The 22482-nt window shown below is 45.0% G+C and overlaps 1 protein-coding gene across 1 annotated transcript in view; it reads left to right on the plus strand.

Moving 5' to 3' along the window:
- tmem8b (transmembrane protein 8B) overlaps nucleotides 1–22482 on the plus strand; it is a 119567-nt gene that overhangs the window by 53717 nt on the left and 43368 nt on the right. Inside the window, exon 5 of the mRNA XM_073047779.1 lies at nucleotides 5748–6016. Coding sequence (XP_072903880.1) covers nucleotides 5748–6016 — 269 coding nt within the window. The remainder of the gene's footprint in view (nucleotides 1–5747; nucleotides 6017–22482) is intronic.

Consider the following 22482-nt stretch of genomic DNA (forward strand, 5'->3'; position numbering starts at 1 on the left):
CACGAGAAAGATTACGTGAATGAAAGGGTTAATGTATGAGGAGCATTCGATGGCTCTGGACCTGTACTTGCTGGAGTTTAGCAGAATGAGAGGAGAGAGGGATCTCATTGAAACCTATGAAATATTGGAAGGCCTAGGTAGAATGGATAGGAGAGGATTTTTCCTCTAGTGGGAGAGTCTAAGATGAGACATTGTCACAGACAGCTCTGGAGGCCAAGCCTCTGGATATATTTAAAGTGGAGGTTGATATGTTCTTGATTAGGCAGAGCATCAAAGGTTCTTGGGAGAAGACAGGAGAATGAGGTTGAGAGGGGTAATAAATCAGCCATGATGGAGTAGCAGAGCAGACTTGATGGGCCGAATGGCCTAATTCTGCTCCTATGTCATATGGTCTTATGGCCGATCTATGCTGGCCTTGTTTCTTCTTCTCTATCAGTTTCCAGAGTCCTCAATTCCCCAATCAGTAGAACATAAAACCTGGAAGAGGTCCTTTGCCCCATCATGTCTGCACTGACCTTGATGTCAAATCAAACTAATTCATATCCTCCCATTCTCTACTTGCTCGTGTTGTCTGTCTAAGAGAGCAATATTGAGTCGGCTTCCACCAACACCCCAGGCAGCCCACCACTGTGTAACAAACACACCCACACACCACCTTTAAACTCTCCCCCTCTCAACTTAAATTAATGTTCTCTGGTTCTCAATATTTAACTCTGAGCAAAAGATTCTGACTATGTACTTTATCTATGCCTCTCATAATTTTATGAACCTCTATCAGATCTCCCCTCAGCCTCTGCTGCTCCAGAGAAAACAACCCGCGTTTGTCCAACCTCTCGTTATAGCACATGTCCTCTAAACCAGGCAGCATTTTTAACACTTTCAGCAAATCTATAGAATAATAACAATGACAGAATCAATGAAAATCTGCTTGACTAGGGTGCTCAACCATAGGGCAGAAGACAACAAACTGTGCAAATACAAAAATAAATAAATAATGATAATTATAAATAAATATTGAGAACATGAGATGAAGAGTCCTTGAAAGTGAGTCCATAGGTTGTGGGAACATTTCATTGATGGGGTAAGTGAAGTTGAGTGAAGTTATTCCCTTTGGTTCAAGAGCCTGATGGTTGAGGGATAGTAACTGTTCCTGAACCTGGTGGTGGTGTTCCTGAGGCTCTTGTAATTTCTTCCTGATCTCAGCAGCAAGAAGAGAACATGGCCTGCGTGGTGGGGGTGCCTGATGATGGACGCTGCTTTCCTACGACAGCATTTCATGTCGATGTGTTCAGTGGTTGGGAGGGTTTTATCCGTGATGTACTGGGCTGTATCCACTACTTGTTGTAGGATTTTCCATTCAAGGGCATTGGTGTTTCTATACCAGGCTGTGATGGACAAGTAGTAAGTAATATTGAGAGCAGGAGTCGGAGAGTGCTTGAAAATGAGTCAAAACTGAACACAGTACACTAAATACAGTCAAAAATAAGTTCAATACAGCTGTAACAATCACGCCTGACTCAAATTTAATGCTCCAACTAATAAAGACAAGTACAACATCTTTACCAACTTATTAACTTGTGTGTCTGGTTTCAGGGTGGAATGGATGTAGACCCCAAGATCTTTAATTAATCTTCTTCCACCTGAAACTGACCACTTGTCACTACATGGATTTTTTTTGTTCTATTTGTGTTATTTCTTCTATAATTATGTCTAATCTATCTTCAGTTTGTTCTTGTGAATGTTACATCTCTAATGCCTGTGAAGCACGTTTTTCATTGCACCTGTGCATGTAGCAATAACCTTGACTTTGAAGTCTACCTAATCATCGGGTCTCCACAACTCTTGGGGCAGAGAATTCCAGGGCTTTGCCATCCTCTGGAAAAATGTCCATGCACACAGGTTTTTGATCAACAAGCCCCTTTTCTTCGAACTACCTTTAGAACAGAGATGAGGGGGAAGTTCTTTCGCCAGAGGGTGGTGAGTCTGGAATTCATTGCCATAGCCAGCTGTGGAGGTTGATAGATTTTTGATTACTCATGATGTCAAAAGTCACAGGGAGAAAACAGGAGAACGGGGTTGAGAGGGATTATAAATCTGCCATGATGGAATTGTGGAACAGACTCGATGGGCCAAATGGCCTAATCCTATTCCTATGTCCAATGGTCTTATGGTCTCTGGAAGACTTTTAAAGAGAGCAAACCCTCGCAAGGCAAAAGGTCCAGATGATGTACCTAGTAAGGTTCTGAAAACCTGCACTAAACAACTGGCGGGAGTATTCAAGGACATTTTCAACCACTGCCTGCCACAGGTGGAAGTTGCCATTTGCTTCAAAAATGCAACAATTATACCAGTGCCTAAGAAGAATAACGTGACCTGCTTTAATGACTATCTCCCAGTAGCACTCGCACCTACAGTGAAGAAATGCTTTGAGAGGTTGGTTATGACTAGACTGAACTCCTGCCTCAGCAAGGAACTGGACCAGTTGCAATTTTCCTTTCACCACAATAGGTCAACAGCAGATGCAATCTCAATGGTTCTTCATACGGCCTTAGACCATCTGGACAATGCAAACACCTATGTCAGGATGCTGTTCGTTGACTATAGCTCAGCATTTAACACCATCATTCCCTCAATCCTGATTGAGAAGCTGCAGAACCTGGGCCTCTGTACCTCCCTCTGCAATTGGATCCTCAGCTTCCTAACTGGAAGACCACAATCTGTGCGGATTGGTGATAACATATCCTCCTCGCTGACGATCAACACTGGGGCACCTCAGGGGTGTGTGCTTAGCCCACTGCTCTACTCTCTCTATATACCCATGACTGTGTGGCTAGGCATAGCTCAAATACCATCTATAAATTTGCTGATGATACAGTCATTGTTGGTAGAATCTCAGGTGGTGACAAGAGAGCGTACAGGAGTGAGATATGCCAACTAGTGGAGTGGTGTCACAGCAACAAGCTGGCACTCAACATCAGTAAGACAAAAGAGCTGGTCGTGGATAAGGGTAAGATGAAGGAACACATACCAATCCTCATAGAGGGATCAGAAGTGGAGAGAGTGAGCAGCTTCAAGTTCCTGGGTGTCAAGATCTCTGAGGATCTAACCTGGTTCTAACATATTGATGCAGTTATAAAGAAGGCAAGACAGTGACTATACTTCATTAAGAGTTTGAAGAGATTTGGCATGTCAACAAAAACACTCAAAAACTTCTATAGCTGTACCATGGAGAGCATTCTGACAGGCTGCATCACTGTCTGGTATGGGTGGGGGGGGGGGGGGGCTACTGCACAGGACCAAAAGAAACTGCAGAGGGTTGTAAATCTAGTCGGCTCCATCTTGGGTGCTGGCCTGCAAAGTACCCAGGACATCTTTAGGGAGCGGTGTCTCAGAAAGGTAGCATCGATTATTAAGGACCTCCAGTACCCAGGGCATGCCCTTTTCTCACTGTTACCATCAGGTAGGAGGTACAGAAGCCTGAAGGCACACACTCGGTGATTCAGGAACAGCTTCTTCCCCTCTGCCTCCAATTCCTAAATCGACATTGAACCCTTGGACACTACCTCACTTCTTTAAAGCAGGGGTGTCAAACTCATTTTAGGTCACGGACCGGATTGAGCAAAATGCAGCTTCATGCGGGCCGGATCAGTCGGACACGTGCGAACGCAGCTTTCGTTGCCTCCGTTTTTTCAGCCTGCTCTCATGTGTGTCAGTCTCTGCTATAACTACAAAGTGTTTCACTTTACAAATTCCGTTTCTTATGAAGAAGACTGCCGAATAAACACTAAAAACCCTGAAAACCTGGTACCTGAATAAACTCAGCATTAGCCATATCATACGCCATAGGCGCTTCAATTACTGGGGCCAGCTTTAATAGTAATTAGATATTATCTCGCGGGCCAAAGATAATTCCACTGCGGGCCGGATTTGGCCCGCGGGCCTTGAGTTTGACATATATGTTTTAAAGTGTATAGTATTTCTGTTTTTTGTAGGATTTTTAATCTGTTCAATATACGTATGCTGTGTAAAGTATACTGAATAAGATTTACTTAATACTTATTTACTTTTTTCTTCTATATTGCATTGAACTGCTGCTGCTAAGTTAACACATTTCATATCACATGCTGGTGATGATAATTCTGATTCTGAATTTCCATGCACACGTGATCAGAATCAGAATCAGGTTTAATATCGCCAGCATATGCTGTGAAAGTTGTTGACTTTACAGCAACAGTACAATACATGATAAATACAGAAAAACACTGAATAACAGTAAATATATATATAAAATAGTTAAATCAGAATGAGTAGTGCAAAACAGAAATAAATAAAAATGTAGTGAGGTAGTGTTGGTGGGCTCAATGTCCATGAAAATCAGCCGCTTCCCTTGTATGTTCTGTTATTCAAGACCCTCCTCCTGCTGGCAACATATTAGCATCCACCTTGCCATGCCCTGAGTGAGAGTCAGAGACCTTGCAATGTAGCAGCCCAGATGAGCCCATCAGCTTCGAGGCAGCTGATCCATTTCTGGTTAATTGAAGCCATTAACCCTGGCAGTGTTCCCAGTGCTCGAGAAACTCTCGAACCCCTCTCTGCCTGGTACAGATTTAATTCGGAGCCTGCAACCAGGAGGGGGTAGAAGCCAACTGCAGTGCCTCCAGGCTCGGAGCCTAAGGAGAGAGACATATAAATGCATGCATGCACGTGCACGTATACTGACTCTGTGGGCATGAGGCCAGGGCAGACACAAGGAGCGCCATTGTAACAGCAAGTTGTTAATCTAAGCTGTGAGCCATGATTGGAGGATTGGTGTTAATTAGTTCATTATTTTTGTTGTTGTTGACACACACTCAGCTTTTCCCCCTCTGCCATCAGATTCCTGAACGGCGCATGAACACTACCTCACTATTTTCCTCTCTTTTTGCACTGCTTATTTATATATTCTTCATTGCAACCGAGACGAACTTTTTATGTATTGCGCTGTACTGCTGCCACAGAACAACATATTTCCTTAAGGCCATGACGTACAGGAGCAGAATTAAGCCATCTGGCCCATCAAGTCTGCTCCACCATTCCATTATGGCTGATCCATTTCCCTCTCAACCCCATCCTCCTGCCTTCTCCCCGTAACCTTTCACAGCCTGACTAATCAAGAATCTATCAACCTCTGCTCTAAATGCCGCCAATGACTTGGCCTCCACAGCCATCTGTGGCAACGAATTCCACAGATTCATCACCCTCTGGCTGAAGAAATTCATCCTCATCTCTGTTCTAAAAGGACGTCCCTCTATTCTGAAGCTGTGTTCTGTGGTCCCAGACTCCCCCACCAAAGTAAACACCCACTCTATCTTGGCCAGCATGTTTCAGTGAGATCCCCCCCTCATTCTAAATCGCAGTGAGTACAGGCCCAGAGTGCTGGTCATGTATTAACTCTTTCGTTCCCAGAATCATTCTCATGAACCTCCTCTGAACTTTCTCCAATTTCACGTCAGTGATAATAAACCTGCTTCTGACTCTGAACTCGGATTTTGATTCTCTCTATAATTTATATTTTTTTTATGTATTGCACTATACTGCTGCTACAAAACAACAAATTTCACAACATAGGTCGGTGATTCTGATTTATTACAAGTACATCTGGTGAAATGCGTTGTTTGTGTTAACAACCAACAAGGATAATAAACTTGAATCTGATTCTGTTTACAATTCCAATTCTGACTCTCGCCTTCCTTCCCAACCATCCTCAGGGTCTTCGTTCCTAGTTACACATCCCGGGTCACGGTTCAACTGTCGGACTGCGGCAGCGGCAACAAGACGATACGAAGTTGTCCGGTGCTGTTGAAGGTCCGAGCCAAGGCCCCTCCCTTGCACAACTCCAGCCACGTGGACTGCGGGCCGCTGCACGTCTGCGAGCTGCGGCACCCGGCTCCCTTCTGGCAGCAGTGGTACTACGTGCTGGTGGAAAAATCCAACCGCAGTCTCAGCCTCCACTTCCGAATCGTGCTCCGCATCACAGGTAGGATCTAAAAGCCTGTCCCCATCTCTCCTCACCTCCGTCCTTCAGATGAGATGCTTAAAGGTTTAAGATTCACTTTATTTGTTATTGAAATATACAATATTTCAATACACTTTTATTTGTTATCGAAATGTGCCATTTGCGACAATGTCCGAGGATTGTGCTGGGGGCAGTCTGCAAGTGTTGCCATGCTTCCAATACCAACAGAGCACACCCACAAATTACTAAGTAAGTTTAGAAGGGAGCATTTTTTCCATTATCAGTTGAACACTGTACCTGAGGGTCAGTGTTTGGTAGAAACATCTAGGCAAGCAACTGAACCAGCAAGGCTCAGGAGGCAACGCAGCAATTAATGGGATTAATAGAGAGTGGCACTGTAGCGTAGTGGTAAATATAACTGTTAAGGAGTATTCTTACCAGCAACCAATCTTCAGAGTTGAAGATGGATAGCAGATTGAGTTTAAAATGTAGCTCTGAACAATTAGACCTCAGATGTCTGCATTTGCATGAATGCACCTGGAGTTAGTGAGGGATTGACATTAATTTTTGGTGCCTGGAGTGTGGGTACAAAGAGGGAGGTGTGTGAAGACTATATGGAACTCAAAGGAAGCACTGTAGATACATTGTAACTACAGAATTGTCCTGCTGTTAACTTGGATCTTTAGCATATAAAATGTCATGTAATATTGGACCGAGCAGTCCTCTTCTTCCAAGAGTGATTCTCCTCAATATAATGCCTGTTGCTTGGTTTTGCTGTATTAAACACTACTATATTCACTAGCTTCTGTGTGTCTCTCTGGTGACCGTGCAAGTTACTACAGTGATCTGAGACTGGGGTTCAATTCCAGCTGCTGTCTGTGAGGAGTTTGTACGCTCTCCCCATGGCCGCATGGGTTTCCTCCCACAGTCCAAAGATTTACAGATTAGTGCTAGTAAGTTGTGGGAATGCTATCTTGGTGCCAAAAGGTGGGGGACACTTGTGGGGTGCCCCCAGCACACCCTTGTACTGTGTAGGTTGTTTGCGCAGAGCAACGCATTTCACTGTGCCTTTCAATGCACATGTGACAAATAAAACAAAATTTTAAAATCTTTATAAATGTGCTTGAGGGTCAGCATGGACCAAGTGGGCTGAAGGGCCTAATTCCTTGACTCTTTGGCTTTATGACACTCCATTTACAAGCACTTGGGCCGAAGTAATCTATGCCATCAAGTAGATGCAAAGTGATTGTTCAGTGGATGTGTAATGGTCTCGCAATGCATTTGTAATGATTACAGAGTGGGCCTGCAGATGTCATTCAGTGGGCATGTGATGGGCTGTGCTATGGATTGGTGGCAAGGTCAAGGTCATTATTGCAGCCCGCAGTGGTCTTCTAGCCTTTGCCACTGGTCCACTTGCCCGTAAGGCAAGTTACACTCTCAAATATTCCCCTGCAATGAGGGTGACACAGTAGCATAACAGTGACTGTAGTTCAATTCCTGCTGCTGCCTGTAAGGAGTTTGTACGTTCTCCCCGTGACTGCGCGGTTTTCCTCCGGGTGCTCCGGTTTCCTCCCACATTCCAAAGACGTGCCGGTTAGGGTTAATGAGCAGTTGCCCCCAGAGGCATGGTGACAGTTGCAGGCTGACCCCAGCACACCCCCAGGCTGCAGTGGCCATTATCACAAACAAAGCATTTCACTGCAGTTCAATGTTTCGGTGTACCTCACGGTGGGCACAGGTTGGATTTCAACTTTTAAGAGAAATTTGGATAGGTACATGGATGGGAAGAGATGGGATTAGGCAGAATGGACTAGATGGGCTGACAGGCCTGTTTCTGTGTTGTAGTGTTCTGTGGATCTAGGTGACAAGTAAAGCTAACCTTTAAAATAAATCTTTAAAGGACACAGGAGCACGGTGCATTCAGGAGGAATGCTCATTTATGGCAACATATGGCTGGGAGGGACTTTCTGTAACTGTCTGACAAACATGATAAAACAAGAAGAAATAATAAATATATAATCCAGCCTAATGAATACACACAAGCAGGCAGCGATTCCAATTACTCTGAATTCACGAAGCAGAAAGAGGTGTCCTCATTCGAATGAAATATTCATGTTTTGAGCTGTGATTTCACTTGGCGATGGACTTACATGATGAACTCAGTGCGGTAGCTCTGATTCACCATGAACTACAGGGGCAGAGGACAATGCTGCTTGCAGATGTGCACCTGCACACGTGGGCATGCATGTATCCGTGTTCACGAGCATATCTGTACACGTGTACACACCCGTGTGCCCTTCCGTTGCCCCTCCTGTGGGTGAGTGGGAATTGAATGAGGGTGGAGTTAGTGGGAAAGCAAAAATTAATATTGTATTTGTTCAACTACAGATTGTTGCAATATTCACGGACTCAGGCTCTTGGACTATATACGTTTTTTGATGTGACTGCCTTTTACTGCTATCTCATATGCATTTGCTCTATGTAGCATGGTGAAGATACATTTTTACCAAAAGGAGTGTAAGGCACTCCTTCCCTCCGCTCACCAGCAGGTCACCCTTGGGCAAGGTGTGGCTTCTGCTCAGGGTCATGTGAATCCATGGGAGCAGGCGGTGGATGGTCGTATGAGCAGCCAATGCAGATCACAAGTCCTGGTTATGTGACCACTGACGCTAGGCAGACGATCTCCGAAGAGTATTGATAACGGCTAGGGTCACCCATCTTGTAAAGACACTGCCCAGAGGAAGGCAATGGAAAAACACTTCAATTGTATAATTTGCCAAGAACAATAAAGGTCATGGAAAGACCACGATCGTCCACGTCATATGACACGGCACATAACAATGATATCTTATATGCGGTATATGTGCCTTGTGCTGTGTGTGACTGTTAGTATTGTGTTTTGTACCTTGGCCCCAGAGTAGCTCTATTTCATTTGGCTGCATTCAATTAAATTCATGTATGGTTGAATTGAACTTGAACTGGAATTTGAACTTAATAGGTTGCAGGGAGTTAACCTATTAATTTTGACGTCTACTTATCAAGTTTATGCAAGCTCTCAGTAAATTTGAGATTGATGGGATAGTTCTGAGGGCTTGCATACAGATGTTGGGCTGAAGAACCTCTTTCAGTGTTTGAAGGAAATAAGACCATAAGACAGAGGAGGAGAATTGTGACATTCAGCCCACTGAATCTGTTCTTGGGTGAAAATGCCGACAGCGATCTTTAAATGCTTGCCATTGCATATCCACCGTCAACCCTTTAAGTATCATTTGCCAGTCTATCTTAACTAATTCACGTCTCATACCTTCAAAGTAACCCTTCTTTAAGTTGAGAACCTTTGTTTCTGAATTAACTATGTCACTCTCCATCTTAATGAAGAAGTCCACCGTATTATGGTCACTCTTACCCAAGGGGCCTCGCACGACAAGATTGCTAACTAACCCTTCCTCATTGCTCAATACCCAGTCTAGAATGGCCTGCTCTCTCGTTGGTCCCTTGATGTGTTGGTTCAGAAAACCATCCCGTATACATTCCAAGAAATCCTCTTCCTCAGCACCCTTACCAATTTGGTTCACCCAATCTAGATGTAGATTGAAGCCACCCATTATAACTGCTGTTCCTTTATTGCACGCATTTCTAATTTCCAATTTAATGCCATCCCCAACCTCACTACTACTGTTAGGTGGCCTGTACACAACTCCCACCAGCGTTTTCTGCCCCTTAGTGTTATGCAGCTCTACCCATATCGATTCCACATCCTCCAGGCTAATGTCCTTCCTTTCTATTGCGTTAATCTCCTCTCAAACCACCAACGCTACCCCACCTCCTTTTCTTTCCTGTCTATCCCTCCTGAATATTGAATATTCCTGGATGTTGAGCTCCCATCCTTGGTCACCCTGGAGCTATGTCTCTGTGATCCCAACTATATCATATTCATTAATAACTATCTGCACATTCAATTCATCCACCTTGTTACGAATGCTCCTCGCATTGACACACAAAGCATTCAGGCTTGTTTTTACAACACTCTTAGCCCTTATACAATTATGTTGAAAGTGGTTCTTTTTGCTTTTTGCCCTGGATTTGCCTGCCTGCCACTTTTATTTTTCACCTTACTACCCTCATTTTACACCCCTCTGTCTCTCTGCACTTGTTCCCATCCCCCTGCCACATTAGTTTAAATCCTCCTGAACAGCAGTAGCAAACGCTCCCCCTAGGACATTGGTTCCATTCCAGCCCAGGTGGAAATCTAATGTTTTTTTTTAGATGCTCTCTGTAGGTTTTCAAAAACTTCCCAATTCTTTATCTAACCACTGATTTTTGCTTTGACTTCCCTCGTCAGCCACAGTTGTACTATTTTACCATTAGAGTATTTCTTCATCTTTGGAATACACATGTCCTGCACCTTCCTCATTTTCCCCATGAACTCATGCCATCACTGCCCTGCTGACATCCCTGCCAGCAGCTCCTCCAATTTACTTTGGCCAACTGCTCTCTCATATAACTATCATTTCCCTCACTCCACTGAAATACTGCTACATCAGACTGTATTTTCTCCCTAACAAATTTCAAGTTGAACTCAATCATATTGTGATCACTGTTTCCTCGGGGTTCTTTTACCTTAAGCTCCCTAATCACCTCCAGTTCATTACAAAACACCCAATCTAGCAGAGCTGATTCTCTAGTCGGCTCAATGACAAACTGCTCTAAAAAGCCATCACTCAGGTATTCAACAAACTCACTCTGACTTCCCGGGAGGTCCTGCTTCTCAGCTTTCTGCCTAGCTCTCTAAATTCTCTTTTCAGAATCTCATTGCTTTTCCTTCCTGTGTCATTGATATCAATATGTAACAAGACCTCTGGCTCCCCCCTCCCTCTCCAAAATGTTGTGGACACAATCTGGGACGTCCCTGACCCTGGCACCTGGGAGGCAACATACCATCCGGGTGTCCCGTTCACATCCACAGAATCTCCTGTCGGTTCCCCTCACTATCGAGTCCCCTATCACTACGGCTCCCTTCTCTCTCTTTCCCTTCAGCACCACAGACCCAAGCTCAGTGCCTGTAGTCTGATCGCCGTGGCATTCTCCCAGGAGGTCATTCCCCACAAAAGTATCCAAGGCGGTTTACTTGTTTTTGCGGGAATGGCCACAGGGGTGCTCTGCCCTAACTGCCCATTTCCATTTCCATTTCTCCTGACAGTCACCCAGCTACTCACCTCCTGCAACTTCGGGGTGACTACCTCCCTGTAACCCTGATCAATTGTATCCTCGCTGTCCCGTACAAGCCGAAGGTCACCCAGTTGCCGCTCCAGATTCCTAACACGGTCTTCGAGGAGCTGCAGCCGGATGCACTTCACGCAGATCTAGTTCCCCGGGAGACTCTGGGTCTCCCAGCTCTCCAACATCCGGCACAAAGAACACACCACAGCCATTTAAATGGTACAGTAAGAGGGAAAAACAACAAAAAGGAAACCTTAACTGAAGCTTTACAGAGAGCCGACGCCTCCTCGGAGCTGAAGCCTGTTGCTTCTACTCTCGCCACTGGCCACTGGCCACTCCGCTTATCCCTTCTGCACTTTAGTTCGTAGAGCCCTGTTGTCGCTGCTGATAGGCCCCGTACAATGGACAAACACTCTCGAAGTTCCCTTTCAAAAGGAGGATTTGAAAAGCAGGATTCAAGGGTTTTCAGCATTTTTCTTTGTGTGAGATGTGGGAATTGTTGGAGACTTTCAGCCTCCTGGATAACCACATCTGCACCAGGTACTCCGAGGCGCCGCCCCTCAGAGAGGCTGCAGCTCGGGGGGGTAGGGGGTGGTGTGGAGCTGTAGTGACCGAGCCCCTGGTCCCTGAGTCTGGCGCTGTGGCTCCGAGGGGAAGTGGGGAGAAGGGGACTGCAGTGGTGAAAGGGGATTCCTTAGTCACAGGAACAGAGTCGAGATGTTGTGGACGCGGTAGAAACATTTCGATGGAATGTTGTCTTCCAGGTGCCAGGGTCAGCGACGTCTTGGGTCGGGTCCCAGGCATTTTAAAGTGGGAGGGTGAGCCGCCCAGAAGTCCTGGTACATATTTAGCGACCGATTCTCGAGTCAGTAAAACTCGGAATAAAAAACGACGTGGCAGAAATGTTAGCAGTTCAAAAGTATTCATCTCCCTTTGCTTAGTTGAAACACCTCTCACAGCTATTGCAGCCAGTAGTCTTTCTGGATATGTCTCTATTAGCTTTGCACAGCCCATTCCTCCTTGCAAACTTGCTCAAGCTGTGCCAGGTTAGTTAGTTAGCAAATCTGAGGTCTTGCCAGAGTTATTCGATCGGGTTAAGGTCAGGACTGTGATGGGGTACTCAAGGACATCGAGTCTGTTCAGTTGAAGCGGCTCTGTGGTTGCTCTGACAGTGTGCCTTGGGTTGTTGTCCTGAACTTTCTCCCCAGTTTAAGCTTTCCGGCAGACACTTGTAGGTTTTTACCCAGGGTCTCTGTGTATTCACCTTCCCAACAATCCTGACCCGATTTCCAGTCCCTGCTGCACGATGCTGCCTCCACTATAGGGTGATGTTACCCACTGATGCGCGTTGTTAAATTTACACCACACGTACCACTCAGCATTGAGGCCAAAAAGTTCCACTTTCGTCTTATCCAACCACAGGACCGTTTTCCGCATCTTAACAGTATCTTCTAAGTGATGCTTTTCAAAGTCTTTATGGGCAAGGGTGTGTCTTTTTTTTTTAGCCGGAGCTTCTTCCTTGCCACTTTTCCATTAATACCCTTTTTGCGCAAGGCCTCAGAGATTGTGGAGCCATGGACTTCATCCCCAGTCGCAGCCACTGGGCTCTGCAGTGCACTGGTTGGTGCTGCAGTAGCCTCTCTTACAAGTGCCAGTCTTCCCCAGCGGTTACATTTAGAGGGTTGGCCTGACTTGGACAGTGAGACTGGGGTTTCATATCTTTTCCACTTTTCACAATGGACTGCACTGACCGTCTGAGGTATGTTCAGTGCCTTTGAGCTGGTTTTGAACCCTTCCCCAGATTTGTGCTTCTCTTTTATCACTTCTGTGACTTGCCTTGAATGCTCTTCTGTCTTCATCTTGGTTTGGTCTGTTGCAAATCTATCATACTGTTGGATCTTACAGAGAGAGGTAAAAACAGGTGATCCTCCAATTTTCTACATCAATAAATTGGTTGAGTTGGTAAGGTATTGCACCTGATGAAATTTATCATAGTAATTACAAAGGGGATGAATACTATTCCAGCCTCAAATTTTGGTTTTCAGTTTTTAGTAAATTGCTGATAGGTTTTGGAATTTTTCTTTTGCTTTGACGTGATAAACAATACTTTGTAGATTAGCTCAAAATCCTACTTCGTTTTAAAATTGGAAAATGAGACTGCAAAATATGAAAGTGGCCTAATTCTGCTTCCATGTCTTATAGTCTTTTCTCGTAGAAGGGAAGTGGTGGCATCCAGAGGTGGTTTACGAAAATGATCTTGGGAATGAAAGGGTTAATATATGACTTGTGTTTGATAGCTGTGAGCCTGTAGTCACTGGAGCTTAGAAGCATGATGGAGAAATTCATTGAAAGACTAAATATTGAAAGATCCAGATAGAATGGATATGGAGAGGATGTCTCCAGTGGTGGGAGAGGCTCAGACTAAAGGGCACTGCGTCAGAGTAGAAGAGTGTCCCACTAGCACAGAGATGAAGAATTTCCTTTTCCAGAGGGTGTTGAATCTGTGGAATTCATTGCAAAAGATGACTGTGGAGGCCATGTCATTGGATATACTTAAACAGAGATTAATAGGGTCTTGATTAGTAAAGGCGTCAAAGGTTATGTGGAGAAGACAGGAAAAGGAAAATAAATCAGCCATGATTGAATGTCAGAGCAAACTCGATTGGCCGAATGAGCTAATTCTGTTCCTGTGTCTTATGCTCTTATGATGGGTCGAAGTTCTGCATTTCTCTATGGCTCTCATGAATCTAAGGCTATGAAAATGAATCTCAGAGTGTGTATGATGACATACATGTACTTTGTTAATAAATTTACTTTGAACTTTGACCCGCTCTCTGTGGGTCTATTACAGTGGCAATATTAGAGAGCTTGTTAAAATAGGAAGGGACTGTGTTCTGGATTATCCTGGATGCGAGGCACCCAAAGGAAGTAGGGAGGGAAGTGACAGTTCTGATTAAGGAATCTGTTGCAGAGCCGGAGAGGGAGGATGAACTGGGACAATCTGGGACAGAATCTGTTCAGAGCGATTACGGTGCTTTGTTCTGCAGGCTGCCAAATCCATGTCAGTGCAATTAAAAACTTATTTGCAGCAGCATCGCAGGCCCACAGCATCAAATACGCAGCGTCTACAAGGAAAACATAAGCTAAACATCTTGTATATCAGTTTTGCAAGGAAGAGGAGAGCAAAAAAAAAGACAGCATCTATTGTTTTGCAAAGTGATCAAAGTGCTATAGTGAGGAAGTGATTAGGGTTGTGCTGACTGGTGGAAAGGCTCCTGAACCTGGTGGTGTGGGTCTTCAGGATTCAGTCCCTCCTGTCCGTGGGAGCTGTGAGAAGATGGCCTGGCCGGGTGGTGGTGTGGGACTTCAGGATTCAGTCCCTCCTGTCCGTGGGAGCTGTGAGAAGATGGCGTGGCCGGGTGGTGATGTGGGACTTCAGGATTCAGTCCCTCCTGTCCGTGGGAGCTGTGAGAAGATGGCCTGGCCGGGTGGGGTGTGGGACTTCAGGATTCAGTCCCTCCTGTCCGTGGGAGCTGTGAGAAGATGGTGTGGCCGGGTGGTGGTGTGGGACTTCAGGATTCAGTCCCTCCTGTCCGTGGGAGCTGTGAGAAGATGGCCTGGCCGGGTGGTGGTGTGGGACTTCAGGATTCAGTCCCTCCTGTCCGTGGGAGCTGTGAGAAGATGGCCTGGCCGGGTGGTGGTGTGGGACTTCAGGATTCAGTCCCTCCTGTCCGTGGGAGCTGTGAGAAGATGGCCTGGCCGGGTGGTGGTGTGGGACTTCAGGATTCAGTACCTCCTGTCCGTGGGAGCTGTGAGAAGATGGCCTGGCCGGGTGGTGGTGTGGGACTTCAGGATTCAGTCCCTCCTGTCCGTGGGAGCTGTGAGAAGATGGCCTGGCCGGGTGGTGGTGTGGGACTTCAGGATTCAGTCCCTCCTGTCCGTGGGAGCTGTGAGAAGATGGCAACACACACAAAATGCTGGAGGAACTCAGCAGGTCAGGCTGCGTGTATGGAAATGAATAGAAAGTTGATGTTTCAGGCCGAGACCCTTCTTCAGGACTGAGAAAGAAGGGGAAAGGTGCCAGGGTAAAAAGGTGGGGGAAGGTAAAGAGGCGAGTTGGCATCATCTCAGCCCTGATGAAGGGTCTTGGCCTGAAATGTAGACTATCTCTTCATTTCCACGGATACTGCCTGACCTGCTGAGTTCCTCCAACATTTTGTGTGTGTTGCTTTGGATTTCCAGCATCTGCAGATTTTCTTGTTTTAACAAATTATATACATAAGTAAACTACAGGACAAATTAGAACACTACTAATACCACTATGTTACTATAAAATGTGTATTGGTTCCTAATAAATATCGACAGAGGAATTCATCCAGTTTACACTGCCGTGTTCTTTTGATTGACCATAAAAGAACAAAATCACTACAGACGCCTTGTGCATGCAGATAATGGGCTATCTACATACAAAGGGTGATTGATAAGTTCATGGCCCAATGTAATTTATTTTTCAACATAGTCCCCTCCTACATTTACACTCTTAGTCCAGCAGTCGTGGAGCATACGGATCCCTTCTTTGTAGAAGTCGGCATCTTGGACCTCCAGAAGTGGTCCACAGCAGGGGTGATTGATAAGTTTGTGGCCTAAGGTAAAAGGAGATGAGTTACACAGCGCTTGTTACATGCACGTGCAGTTCAACTCTTTGACTGATTATGCAGAAAGTTTGATTAATAACTCATCTCTGCATAATCACTCAGAGTTGAACAAAGAGCCTGACTAGCATTTTATAAAACCTCAGGATTTTCTCCATGCTTTTATATTTGATCCCCTTGAAATAAATGCCAACATTGTATTTGCCCTCTTTACCACAGACTCAACCTGTAAATTAACCTTCTGGGAGTCTTGCACGAGGACTGCCGAGTCCCTCTGCACCTCTGATGTTTGAACCTTCTCCCCAATTAGATAACAGTCTGCACTATTGTTCCTTTTACCAAAATGCATTATCATACATTTCTTAACACTGTCTTCCATCTCGCTAACACGAGGAAGTCTGCAGATGCTGGAAATTCAAGCAACACACACAAACGTTTCGGACCCGAAACATTGACTGTACTTCTTTCTATAGATGCTGCCTGGCCTGCTGCGTTCCACCAGCATTTTGTGTGTGTTGACTGTATTCCATCTGCCATTTTTCCAATTTGTCTTAAGTCCTGCTGCAATCGCATTGCTTCCTCAGCACTACCTACCCCTCTGCTTATCTTCGTATCATCCGCAAACTTTGCCACAAAGCCATCAATTCCATTATCCAAATCACCGACAAACAATATCAAAAGTAGCGGTCCCAATACTGACCCCTGAGGAACACCACTAGTCTCTGGCAGCCGACCAGAAAAGGCCCTCTTTATTCCCACTTGTTGCCTCCTGCCTCTCAGCCATTCTTCTGTCCGTGCCAGTATTTTTCCTGTAACACTTTAGGATTTTATCTTGTTCAGCAGCCTCATGTGTGGCATCTTATCAAACGCCTTCTGAAAATCCAAGTAAATGACATTCACTGCCTCTCCTTTGTCCACCCTGTTTGTTACTTCCTCAAAGAACTTTAACAGATTTGTCAGGCAAGATTTCCCTTTATAGGAACCATGCTAACTTTAACTTATTTTATCATTGGTCTCGAAGTACCCCAAAACCTCATCCTTGGCAATAGACTCCCAACACTTTCCCAACCACTGAGGTTATGCTAGCTGCTCTACAGTTTCTTTCGTCTTCCTCTCTTCTTAAAGAGTGGAGTGACATTTGAAATCTTCCAGTCCTCCAGGACCACAGCAGATTCAAGTGATTCTTGAAAGATCATGACCAATGCATCTGTTATCTCTTCAGCAACCTCTCTCAGGACTCTGGGAGAGAGTGCTTAAGGTGACTGATCCACCTTAAGACCTTTCAGTTTGCCTGGCACTTCTTCCTTTGTAATAGCAATGAAACTCACTCCTACTCCCTGATGCTCACGAACCTCTGGTATATTACTAATGTCTTCCACAGTGAAGACTGAAGCAAAGTACCCATTAAATTCATCTTCATTTCTTTGTTCCCCATTGCTACCTCACCAGCATCATTTTCCAGTGGTTCAACATCAACTCTCACCTCCCTTATATAATTGAAAAAAAACTGTACATCCAGATAATAAAGAGGAAAACAGAATGCAGAATGAAGTGTTACAGTTACAGAGAAAGTGCAGTGCAGGTAGACAGTGGGGTGCACGGGCCACAGTAAGGCAGTTTGAGAGGTCAAGGGTTAATTCTTTAGCCTATGAAAAAGCCTGATAACCATGGGATAGATGCTACACTAGAACCTGGTGACATATGGTCTCAAACTTCTGTATCTTCTACCCAGAAAAGGAGGGAGAGGAGAGAATGACCAGGGTGAGGAAAGAATCTGGGTTTATGTTGGCAGCAGGAACTTTGGAAGGGGTCAAGGTTGCTTTGTGTGATGGAATAGGCTGTATTCACAATGTCCTGGGGGTAGCTGTTGTACCAAACCATGATGTTCAAAGTAAATTTATTAACAAAGTACATATATGTCACCATATACCACCCTGAGATTCATTTTCTTGCAGGCATACACAGTAAATCCAAGGATATAATAGAATCAATGAAAGACCACACCCAACAGGACAGACAAACAACCCATGTGCAAAAGTCAACAAACTCTGCAAACACAAAAGAAAAAAGGAGAAATAATTAATAAATAAACAAACAAACAAACAAACAAATAAATAAATAAATAAATACACAAACAAACAAACAAACAAGTAAGCAAGCATTAAATATTGAGAACATGAGAAGGAGTCCTTGAAAATGAGTCCAAAGTTTATGGGAACAGTTCAGTAATGGAGTGAATTAAGTTGAGTAAAGTTACCTGATAGTTGAGGGGTATTAACTGTTCCTGATCTTGGTGGTGTGAGTCCTGAGGCTCCTGTCTCTCTTTCCTGATGGTAGTGGGGTAATTACTGTTCCTGAACCTGGTGGTGTGTATCCTGAGGCTCTTGTACCTATTTCCTGATGGCAGCAGAGAGAAGAGGATATGACTCGGATGGTGGGAGTCCTTTAGGCTGGATGCTGCTCTACTGTAACAGTGTAGATTTGCTTAATGGTGGGGCGAGCTTTGTCCGTGATGGGCTGGGCTGTATCCATTGTGTGAGGTGATGTATCTCCAGGTAGATGTGTTCAATGGTGTTGGACCATATCCACTGTGTGATGTGATGTATCTCCAGGTAGATGTGTTCAATGGTGTTGGACCATATCCACTGTGTGATGTGATGTATCTCCAGGTAGATGTGTTCAATGGTGTTGGACCATATCCACTGTGTGATGTGATGTATCTCCAGGTAGATGTGTTCAATGGTGTTGGACCATATCCACTGTGTGATGTGATGTATCTCCAGGTAGATGTGTTCAATGGTTTTGGACCATATCCACTGTGTGATGTGATGTATCTCCAGGTAGATGTGTTCAATGGTGTTGGACCATATCCACTGTGTGATGTGATGTATCTCCAGGTAGATGTGTTTAATGGTGTTGGACCATATCCACTGTGTGATGTGATGTATCTCCAGGTAGATGTGTTTAATGGTGTTGGACCATATCCACTGTGTGATGTGATGTATCTCCAGGTAGATGTGTTTAATGGTGTTGGACCATATCCATTGTGTGATGTGATGTATCTGGATTGGATACTCTCTGTGGTGCACCAGTAACCATTGGTGAGACTCATTGTGAACATGCCGAATTTCCTTAGCCCTCTGAAGAAGTAAGGGCATTGGTCCGATATTTTTGAATGAGCCATTGAGTCACAGCCCAGGAAGAGGCCATTCGGCCCATCCAATCAATACCAAACTTATTCTGCCTCATTTGATCGGCCTTCACCTGAACTTTTCCCCTCCGTACCCCTCCCAGTCATGTACTTGTCCACATGTCTCCTAAACGTGCCCTATCTGAGCACTGCTATGGTATTATTCCTGACTATTAAAGTCACCCTCTCTCTTTAATCCTTCCTGCTCCGTCTTGTGAAAAACGACAGAACCCCAGAACAATGAGCTGCCAGCCTTGTCCCTCCCGAATCCAAGACTCACTAATATCATAGTTCTATGTGCTGACCCATGCTCTAGGCCAATCCACCTTACCTACAATACTTCTTGCACTGAAACAGATGTAACTCGGGACATTATTCCCACCATGCTGAATGTTTCATTTCCTGTCTTTGTACGTAGGCTTAACAGCATCCTTTCCCACAACCACTCCACTCTCTGCCCCAGCCCTCTGACTCCCGTTAAAACTCCAGAGCCACAGTGGCAAACCTTTGCGCAAAGATTATACAGAGAGTGAGCTGGGTGAGGAACACCCTGCTGGTGAGGCAAATACAGTCGCAGGACTCCGAGGCAGCAGGGCTAATAGCTGAAAGGAAGGGAGTGCAGGTCTATGGGGAAGTGAGACAAGAGCCAGTGTGATTAGGAAGGGCTGAATGGCCTGCCTCCCTGCTTTAACTGATCTGATATTCCAGATTGCTGCTGTTCGGGGAGGGAATGAGTCAGCGAAGGGACTTTCAGAGAATGTTCAGGAGTATTAATGATCCCTCTCAGGAATAAATATGCACAGGTCACATTCAGTTGAATACATTGCAGGGAAGAATATGCAAATGTGATTATGAAAATTGCAATCATTGCAAATGAATAATGTAGCAGCTGAACCTAATGTTCAAGAGCTCTTTGTCATTACTTCTTTGTGGCCGTTGAATTGTCCTTTGGCTGTATCACCCCGTGAGGGGAGAGGAGAGTTTTCCTGCAGAGGTCTCATAGTTCCAGCTCTCCACTGCCATCGCACTCCAACCCTCAGCCCCCTGGAATTTCTTGGCAAGGTGTTGGGACATCTCGGTGTCCTGAATGAGGTCTACCCACCACTGAGCCAATGATCCTGGCGACGCAAGTGAAAAGAAAATGTGGATGCTGGGAATGGAGTGTGCAACCTAGAGAAGTACAACAACTTCAGCCCACGATGTTGAGCCGAATTAATCAAACGCCTGACTAAACTAATGTTTTTTGCCTACACAAGCTCCATATCCCTCCATTCTCTGCGCATTCATGCGTCAGTCTAAGAGCCTCTGAAACACATTAGGTCCCACACCATCAGGTTCAGGACAGTTATTACCCTACAGCCATCAGGCTTAACCAGCGCACATAACTCCACTCACCCCAACTCTGAACTGATTCCACAACCTACAAACTCACTTTCAAGGACTCTTTACAACTCATGTTTTCAGTATTGTTTATTTTATTTGTATTTAGACTGTTTGTCTTCAGTTGTTTGTCAGCCTTTGTGTGTAGTTTTTCAATGATTCTATTGTACTTCTTCGTTCTACTGTGAATGCCCACAAGGAAATGAATCTCAGGGTTGTATATGGTGACATATGTGTACTTTGATAATAAATTTACTTTGGACTTTGAACATCGATCAGCTATGCCTCCATGTGTGTGGCAGCAGATTCCAGGTATCTGTCACACTCTGTAAAATGAACTTTTCCTGCACATCTCCTTTGAACATTCCCCCTCCCTCATATTAAATGCATGCCCTCGGGTGTTAGACGTTTCAACCCTTGAAAAAAGATACCAGCTCTCCAGTAACTCTCATAATTTTACAAACTTTCATCGGGTCTCTGCTGTTCTAGTGAAGCCACACCCCAACTTTGCCCAAGTTCTCAGAGAACAAACTCGCTAATCCAGTCAGCATCCTGGTCAACCTCTTCTGCACCCTCTCCATGTCCTTCCTGTAATGGGGTGACCAGCATTGAATATAATAGTCCAGATGGGGCCTAACCAAAGTTCTATAAAACTGATACATAACTTAGTTTGAAACAATCAGGCAGCTGGTCAGGAGGCATCTGTGAGGGAGGAAAAGAACAGTCAGATCAGCAAACATTCTTTCCAACTCAGTGTTCATGCCTCAAAGGCGATGGAATCAAATCATAGAGTCACAGTGTCCTAGAACGTTGCAGCACTGAAGCAGGCCCTTTGGTCCATCTAGACTGTGCCAAAACTGTTAATCTGCCTAATTCCATCGACCTGCACCTGGGCCACAGCCCTCTCACCTATGTACTTATCCAGATTTCTCTTTATTGAAATTGAACCCGAATCCAGCACATCCACTCGCAGTTTGTTCCACACTCTCACTACCCTCTGAGTGAAGAAGTTACCCATCATGTCCCGCTTCGACAGTTCATCTTTCACCTTTAACCCATGACCTGTAGTGCTAGTCTCTCCCAACCTTGGTGGAAAAAGCCTGTTTGTATATACCCTCTCTATAACCCTCATAATTTTGTGTACTTCTATCATACCTCCCCTCATTCTCCTACACTCATATAGGAACAGCAGTCATCATCTGCTATCTTCTCATCTGAGGGATCTTCCTGATCTCTTTCTCTGGTGTCTGTCTGAAACCGTGGACCACGGGGAAGGTGGCTCCAAATTTGGTCAACGAGGTTCATTTGGAAGGGCATCTGAAGGTGACAAGATTATTGGATATATTTCCAGAGTCCAGGGCCTTGAGGGATGCCAACCAGGCTGGACTTCAGAGAGTCCACTTTAGACACTCAGTATACACTGAATAGTACAACACTGCGCAGGCCCTTCAGCCTGCGATGGAGGAGGGAAAGAGGCTGTTCCTAAAGCACTGAGTGTGAGTCCTGTACCTCCTCCTTGGTGGTACTAATGGAGGCATTTCAAAACAGAAGTACTTTGAGATAGTGCAAGGGAAACACAATAACACAAAAATAACTCAGGAAAAGCGTGAAGTAATTCATTTTCGAAGGTTGTTTGAAGGCAGAATACAGGGTTGATAGCTGGTTCTTAGCAGTGTGGAGGAACAGAGGGATCTTGGGGTGTATGTTTGTAGATCTCTCAAAGTTGCCGCACAAGTTGACAGGATGGTAAGAAGGTGTATGGTGTGTTGAACTTCATTAGACAAGGGATTGAGTTCAAGAGCCACGAGGTAATGTTACAGCTCTATAAAACCCTGGTAAGACCCCACTTGGAGTAATGTGTTCCGTTCTGGTTGCTTCCTTATTAGGAAGGATGTGGAAGCTCTAGAGAGGGTCCAGATGAGATTTACCAGGATGCCTCCTGGATTAGAGAGCATGTCTTATGAGGATAGGTTGAGTGAGCTTGGGCTTTGGAGTGAAGGAAGATGAGAGGTGACTTGATAGAAGTGTACAAGATGATAAGTAGA

This window comes from Hemitrygon akajei, chromosome 6 (genome assembly GCF_048418815.1).
Source record: "Hemitrygon akajei chromosome 6, sHemAka1.3, whole genome shotgun sequence".
In the NCBI taxonomy this organism is placed as follows: Eukaryota; Metazoa; Chordata; class Chondrichthyes; order Myliobatiformes; family Dasyatidae; genus Hemitrygon; species Hemitrygon akajei.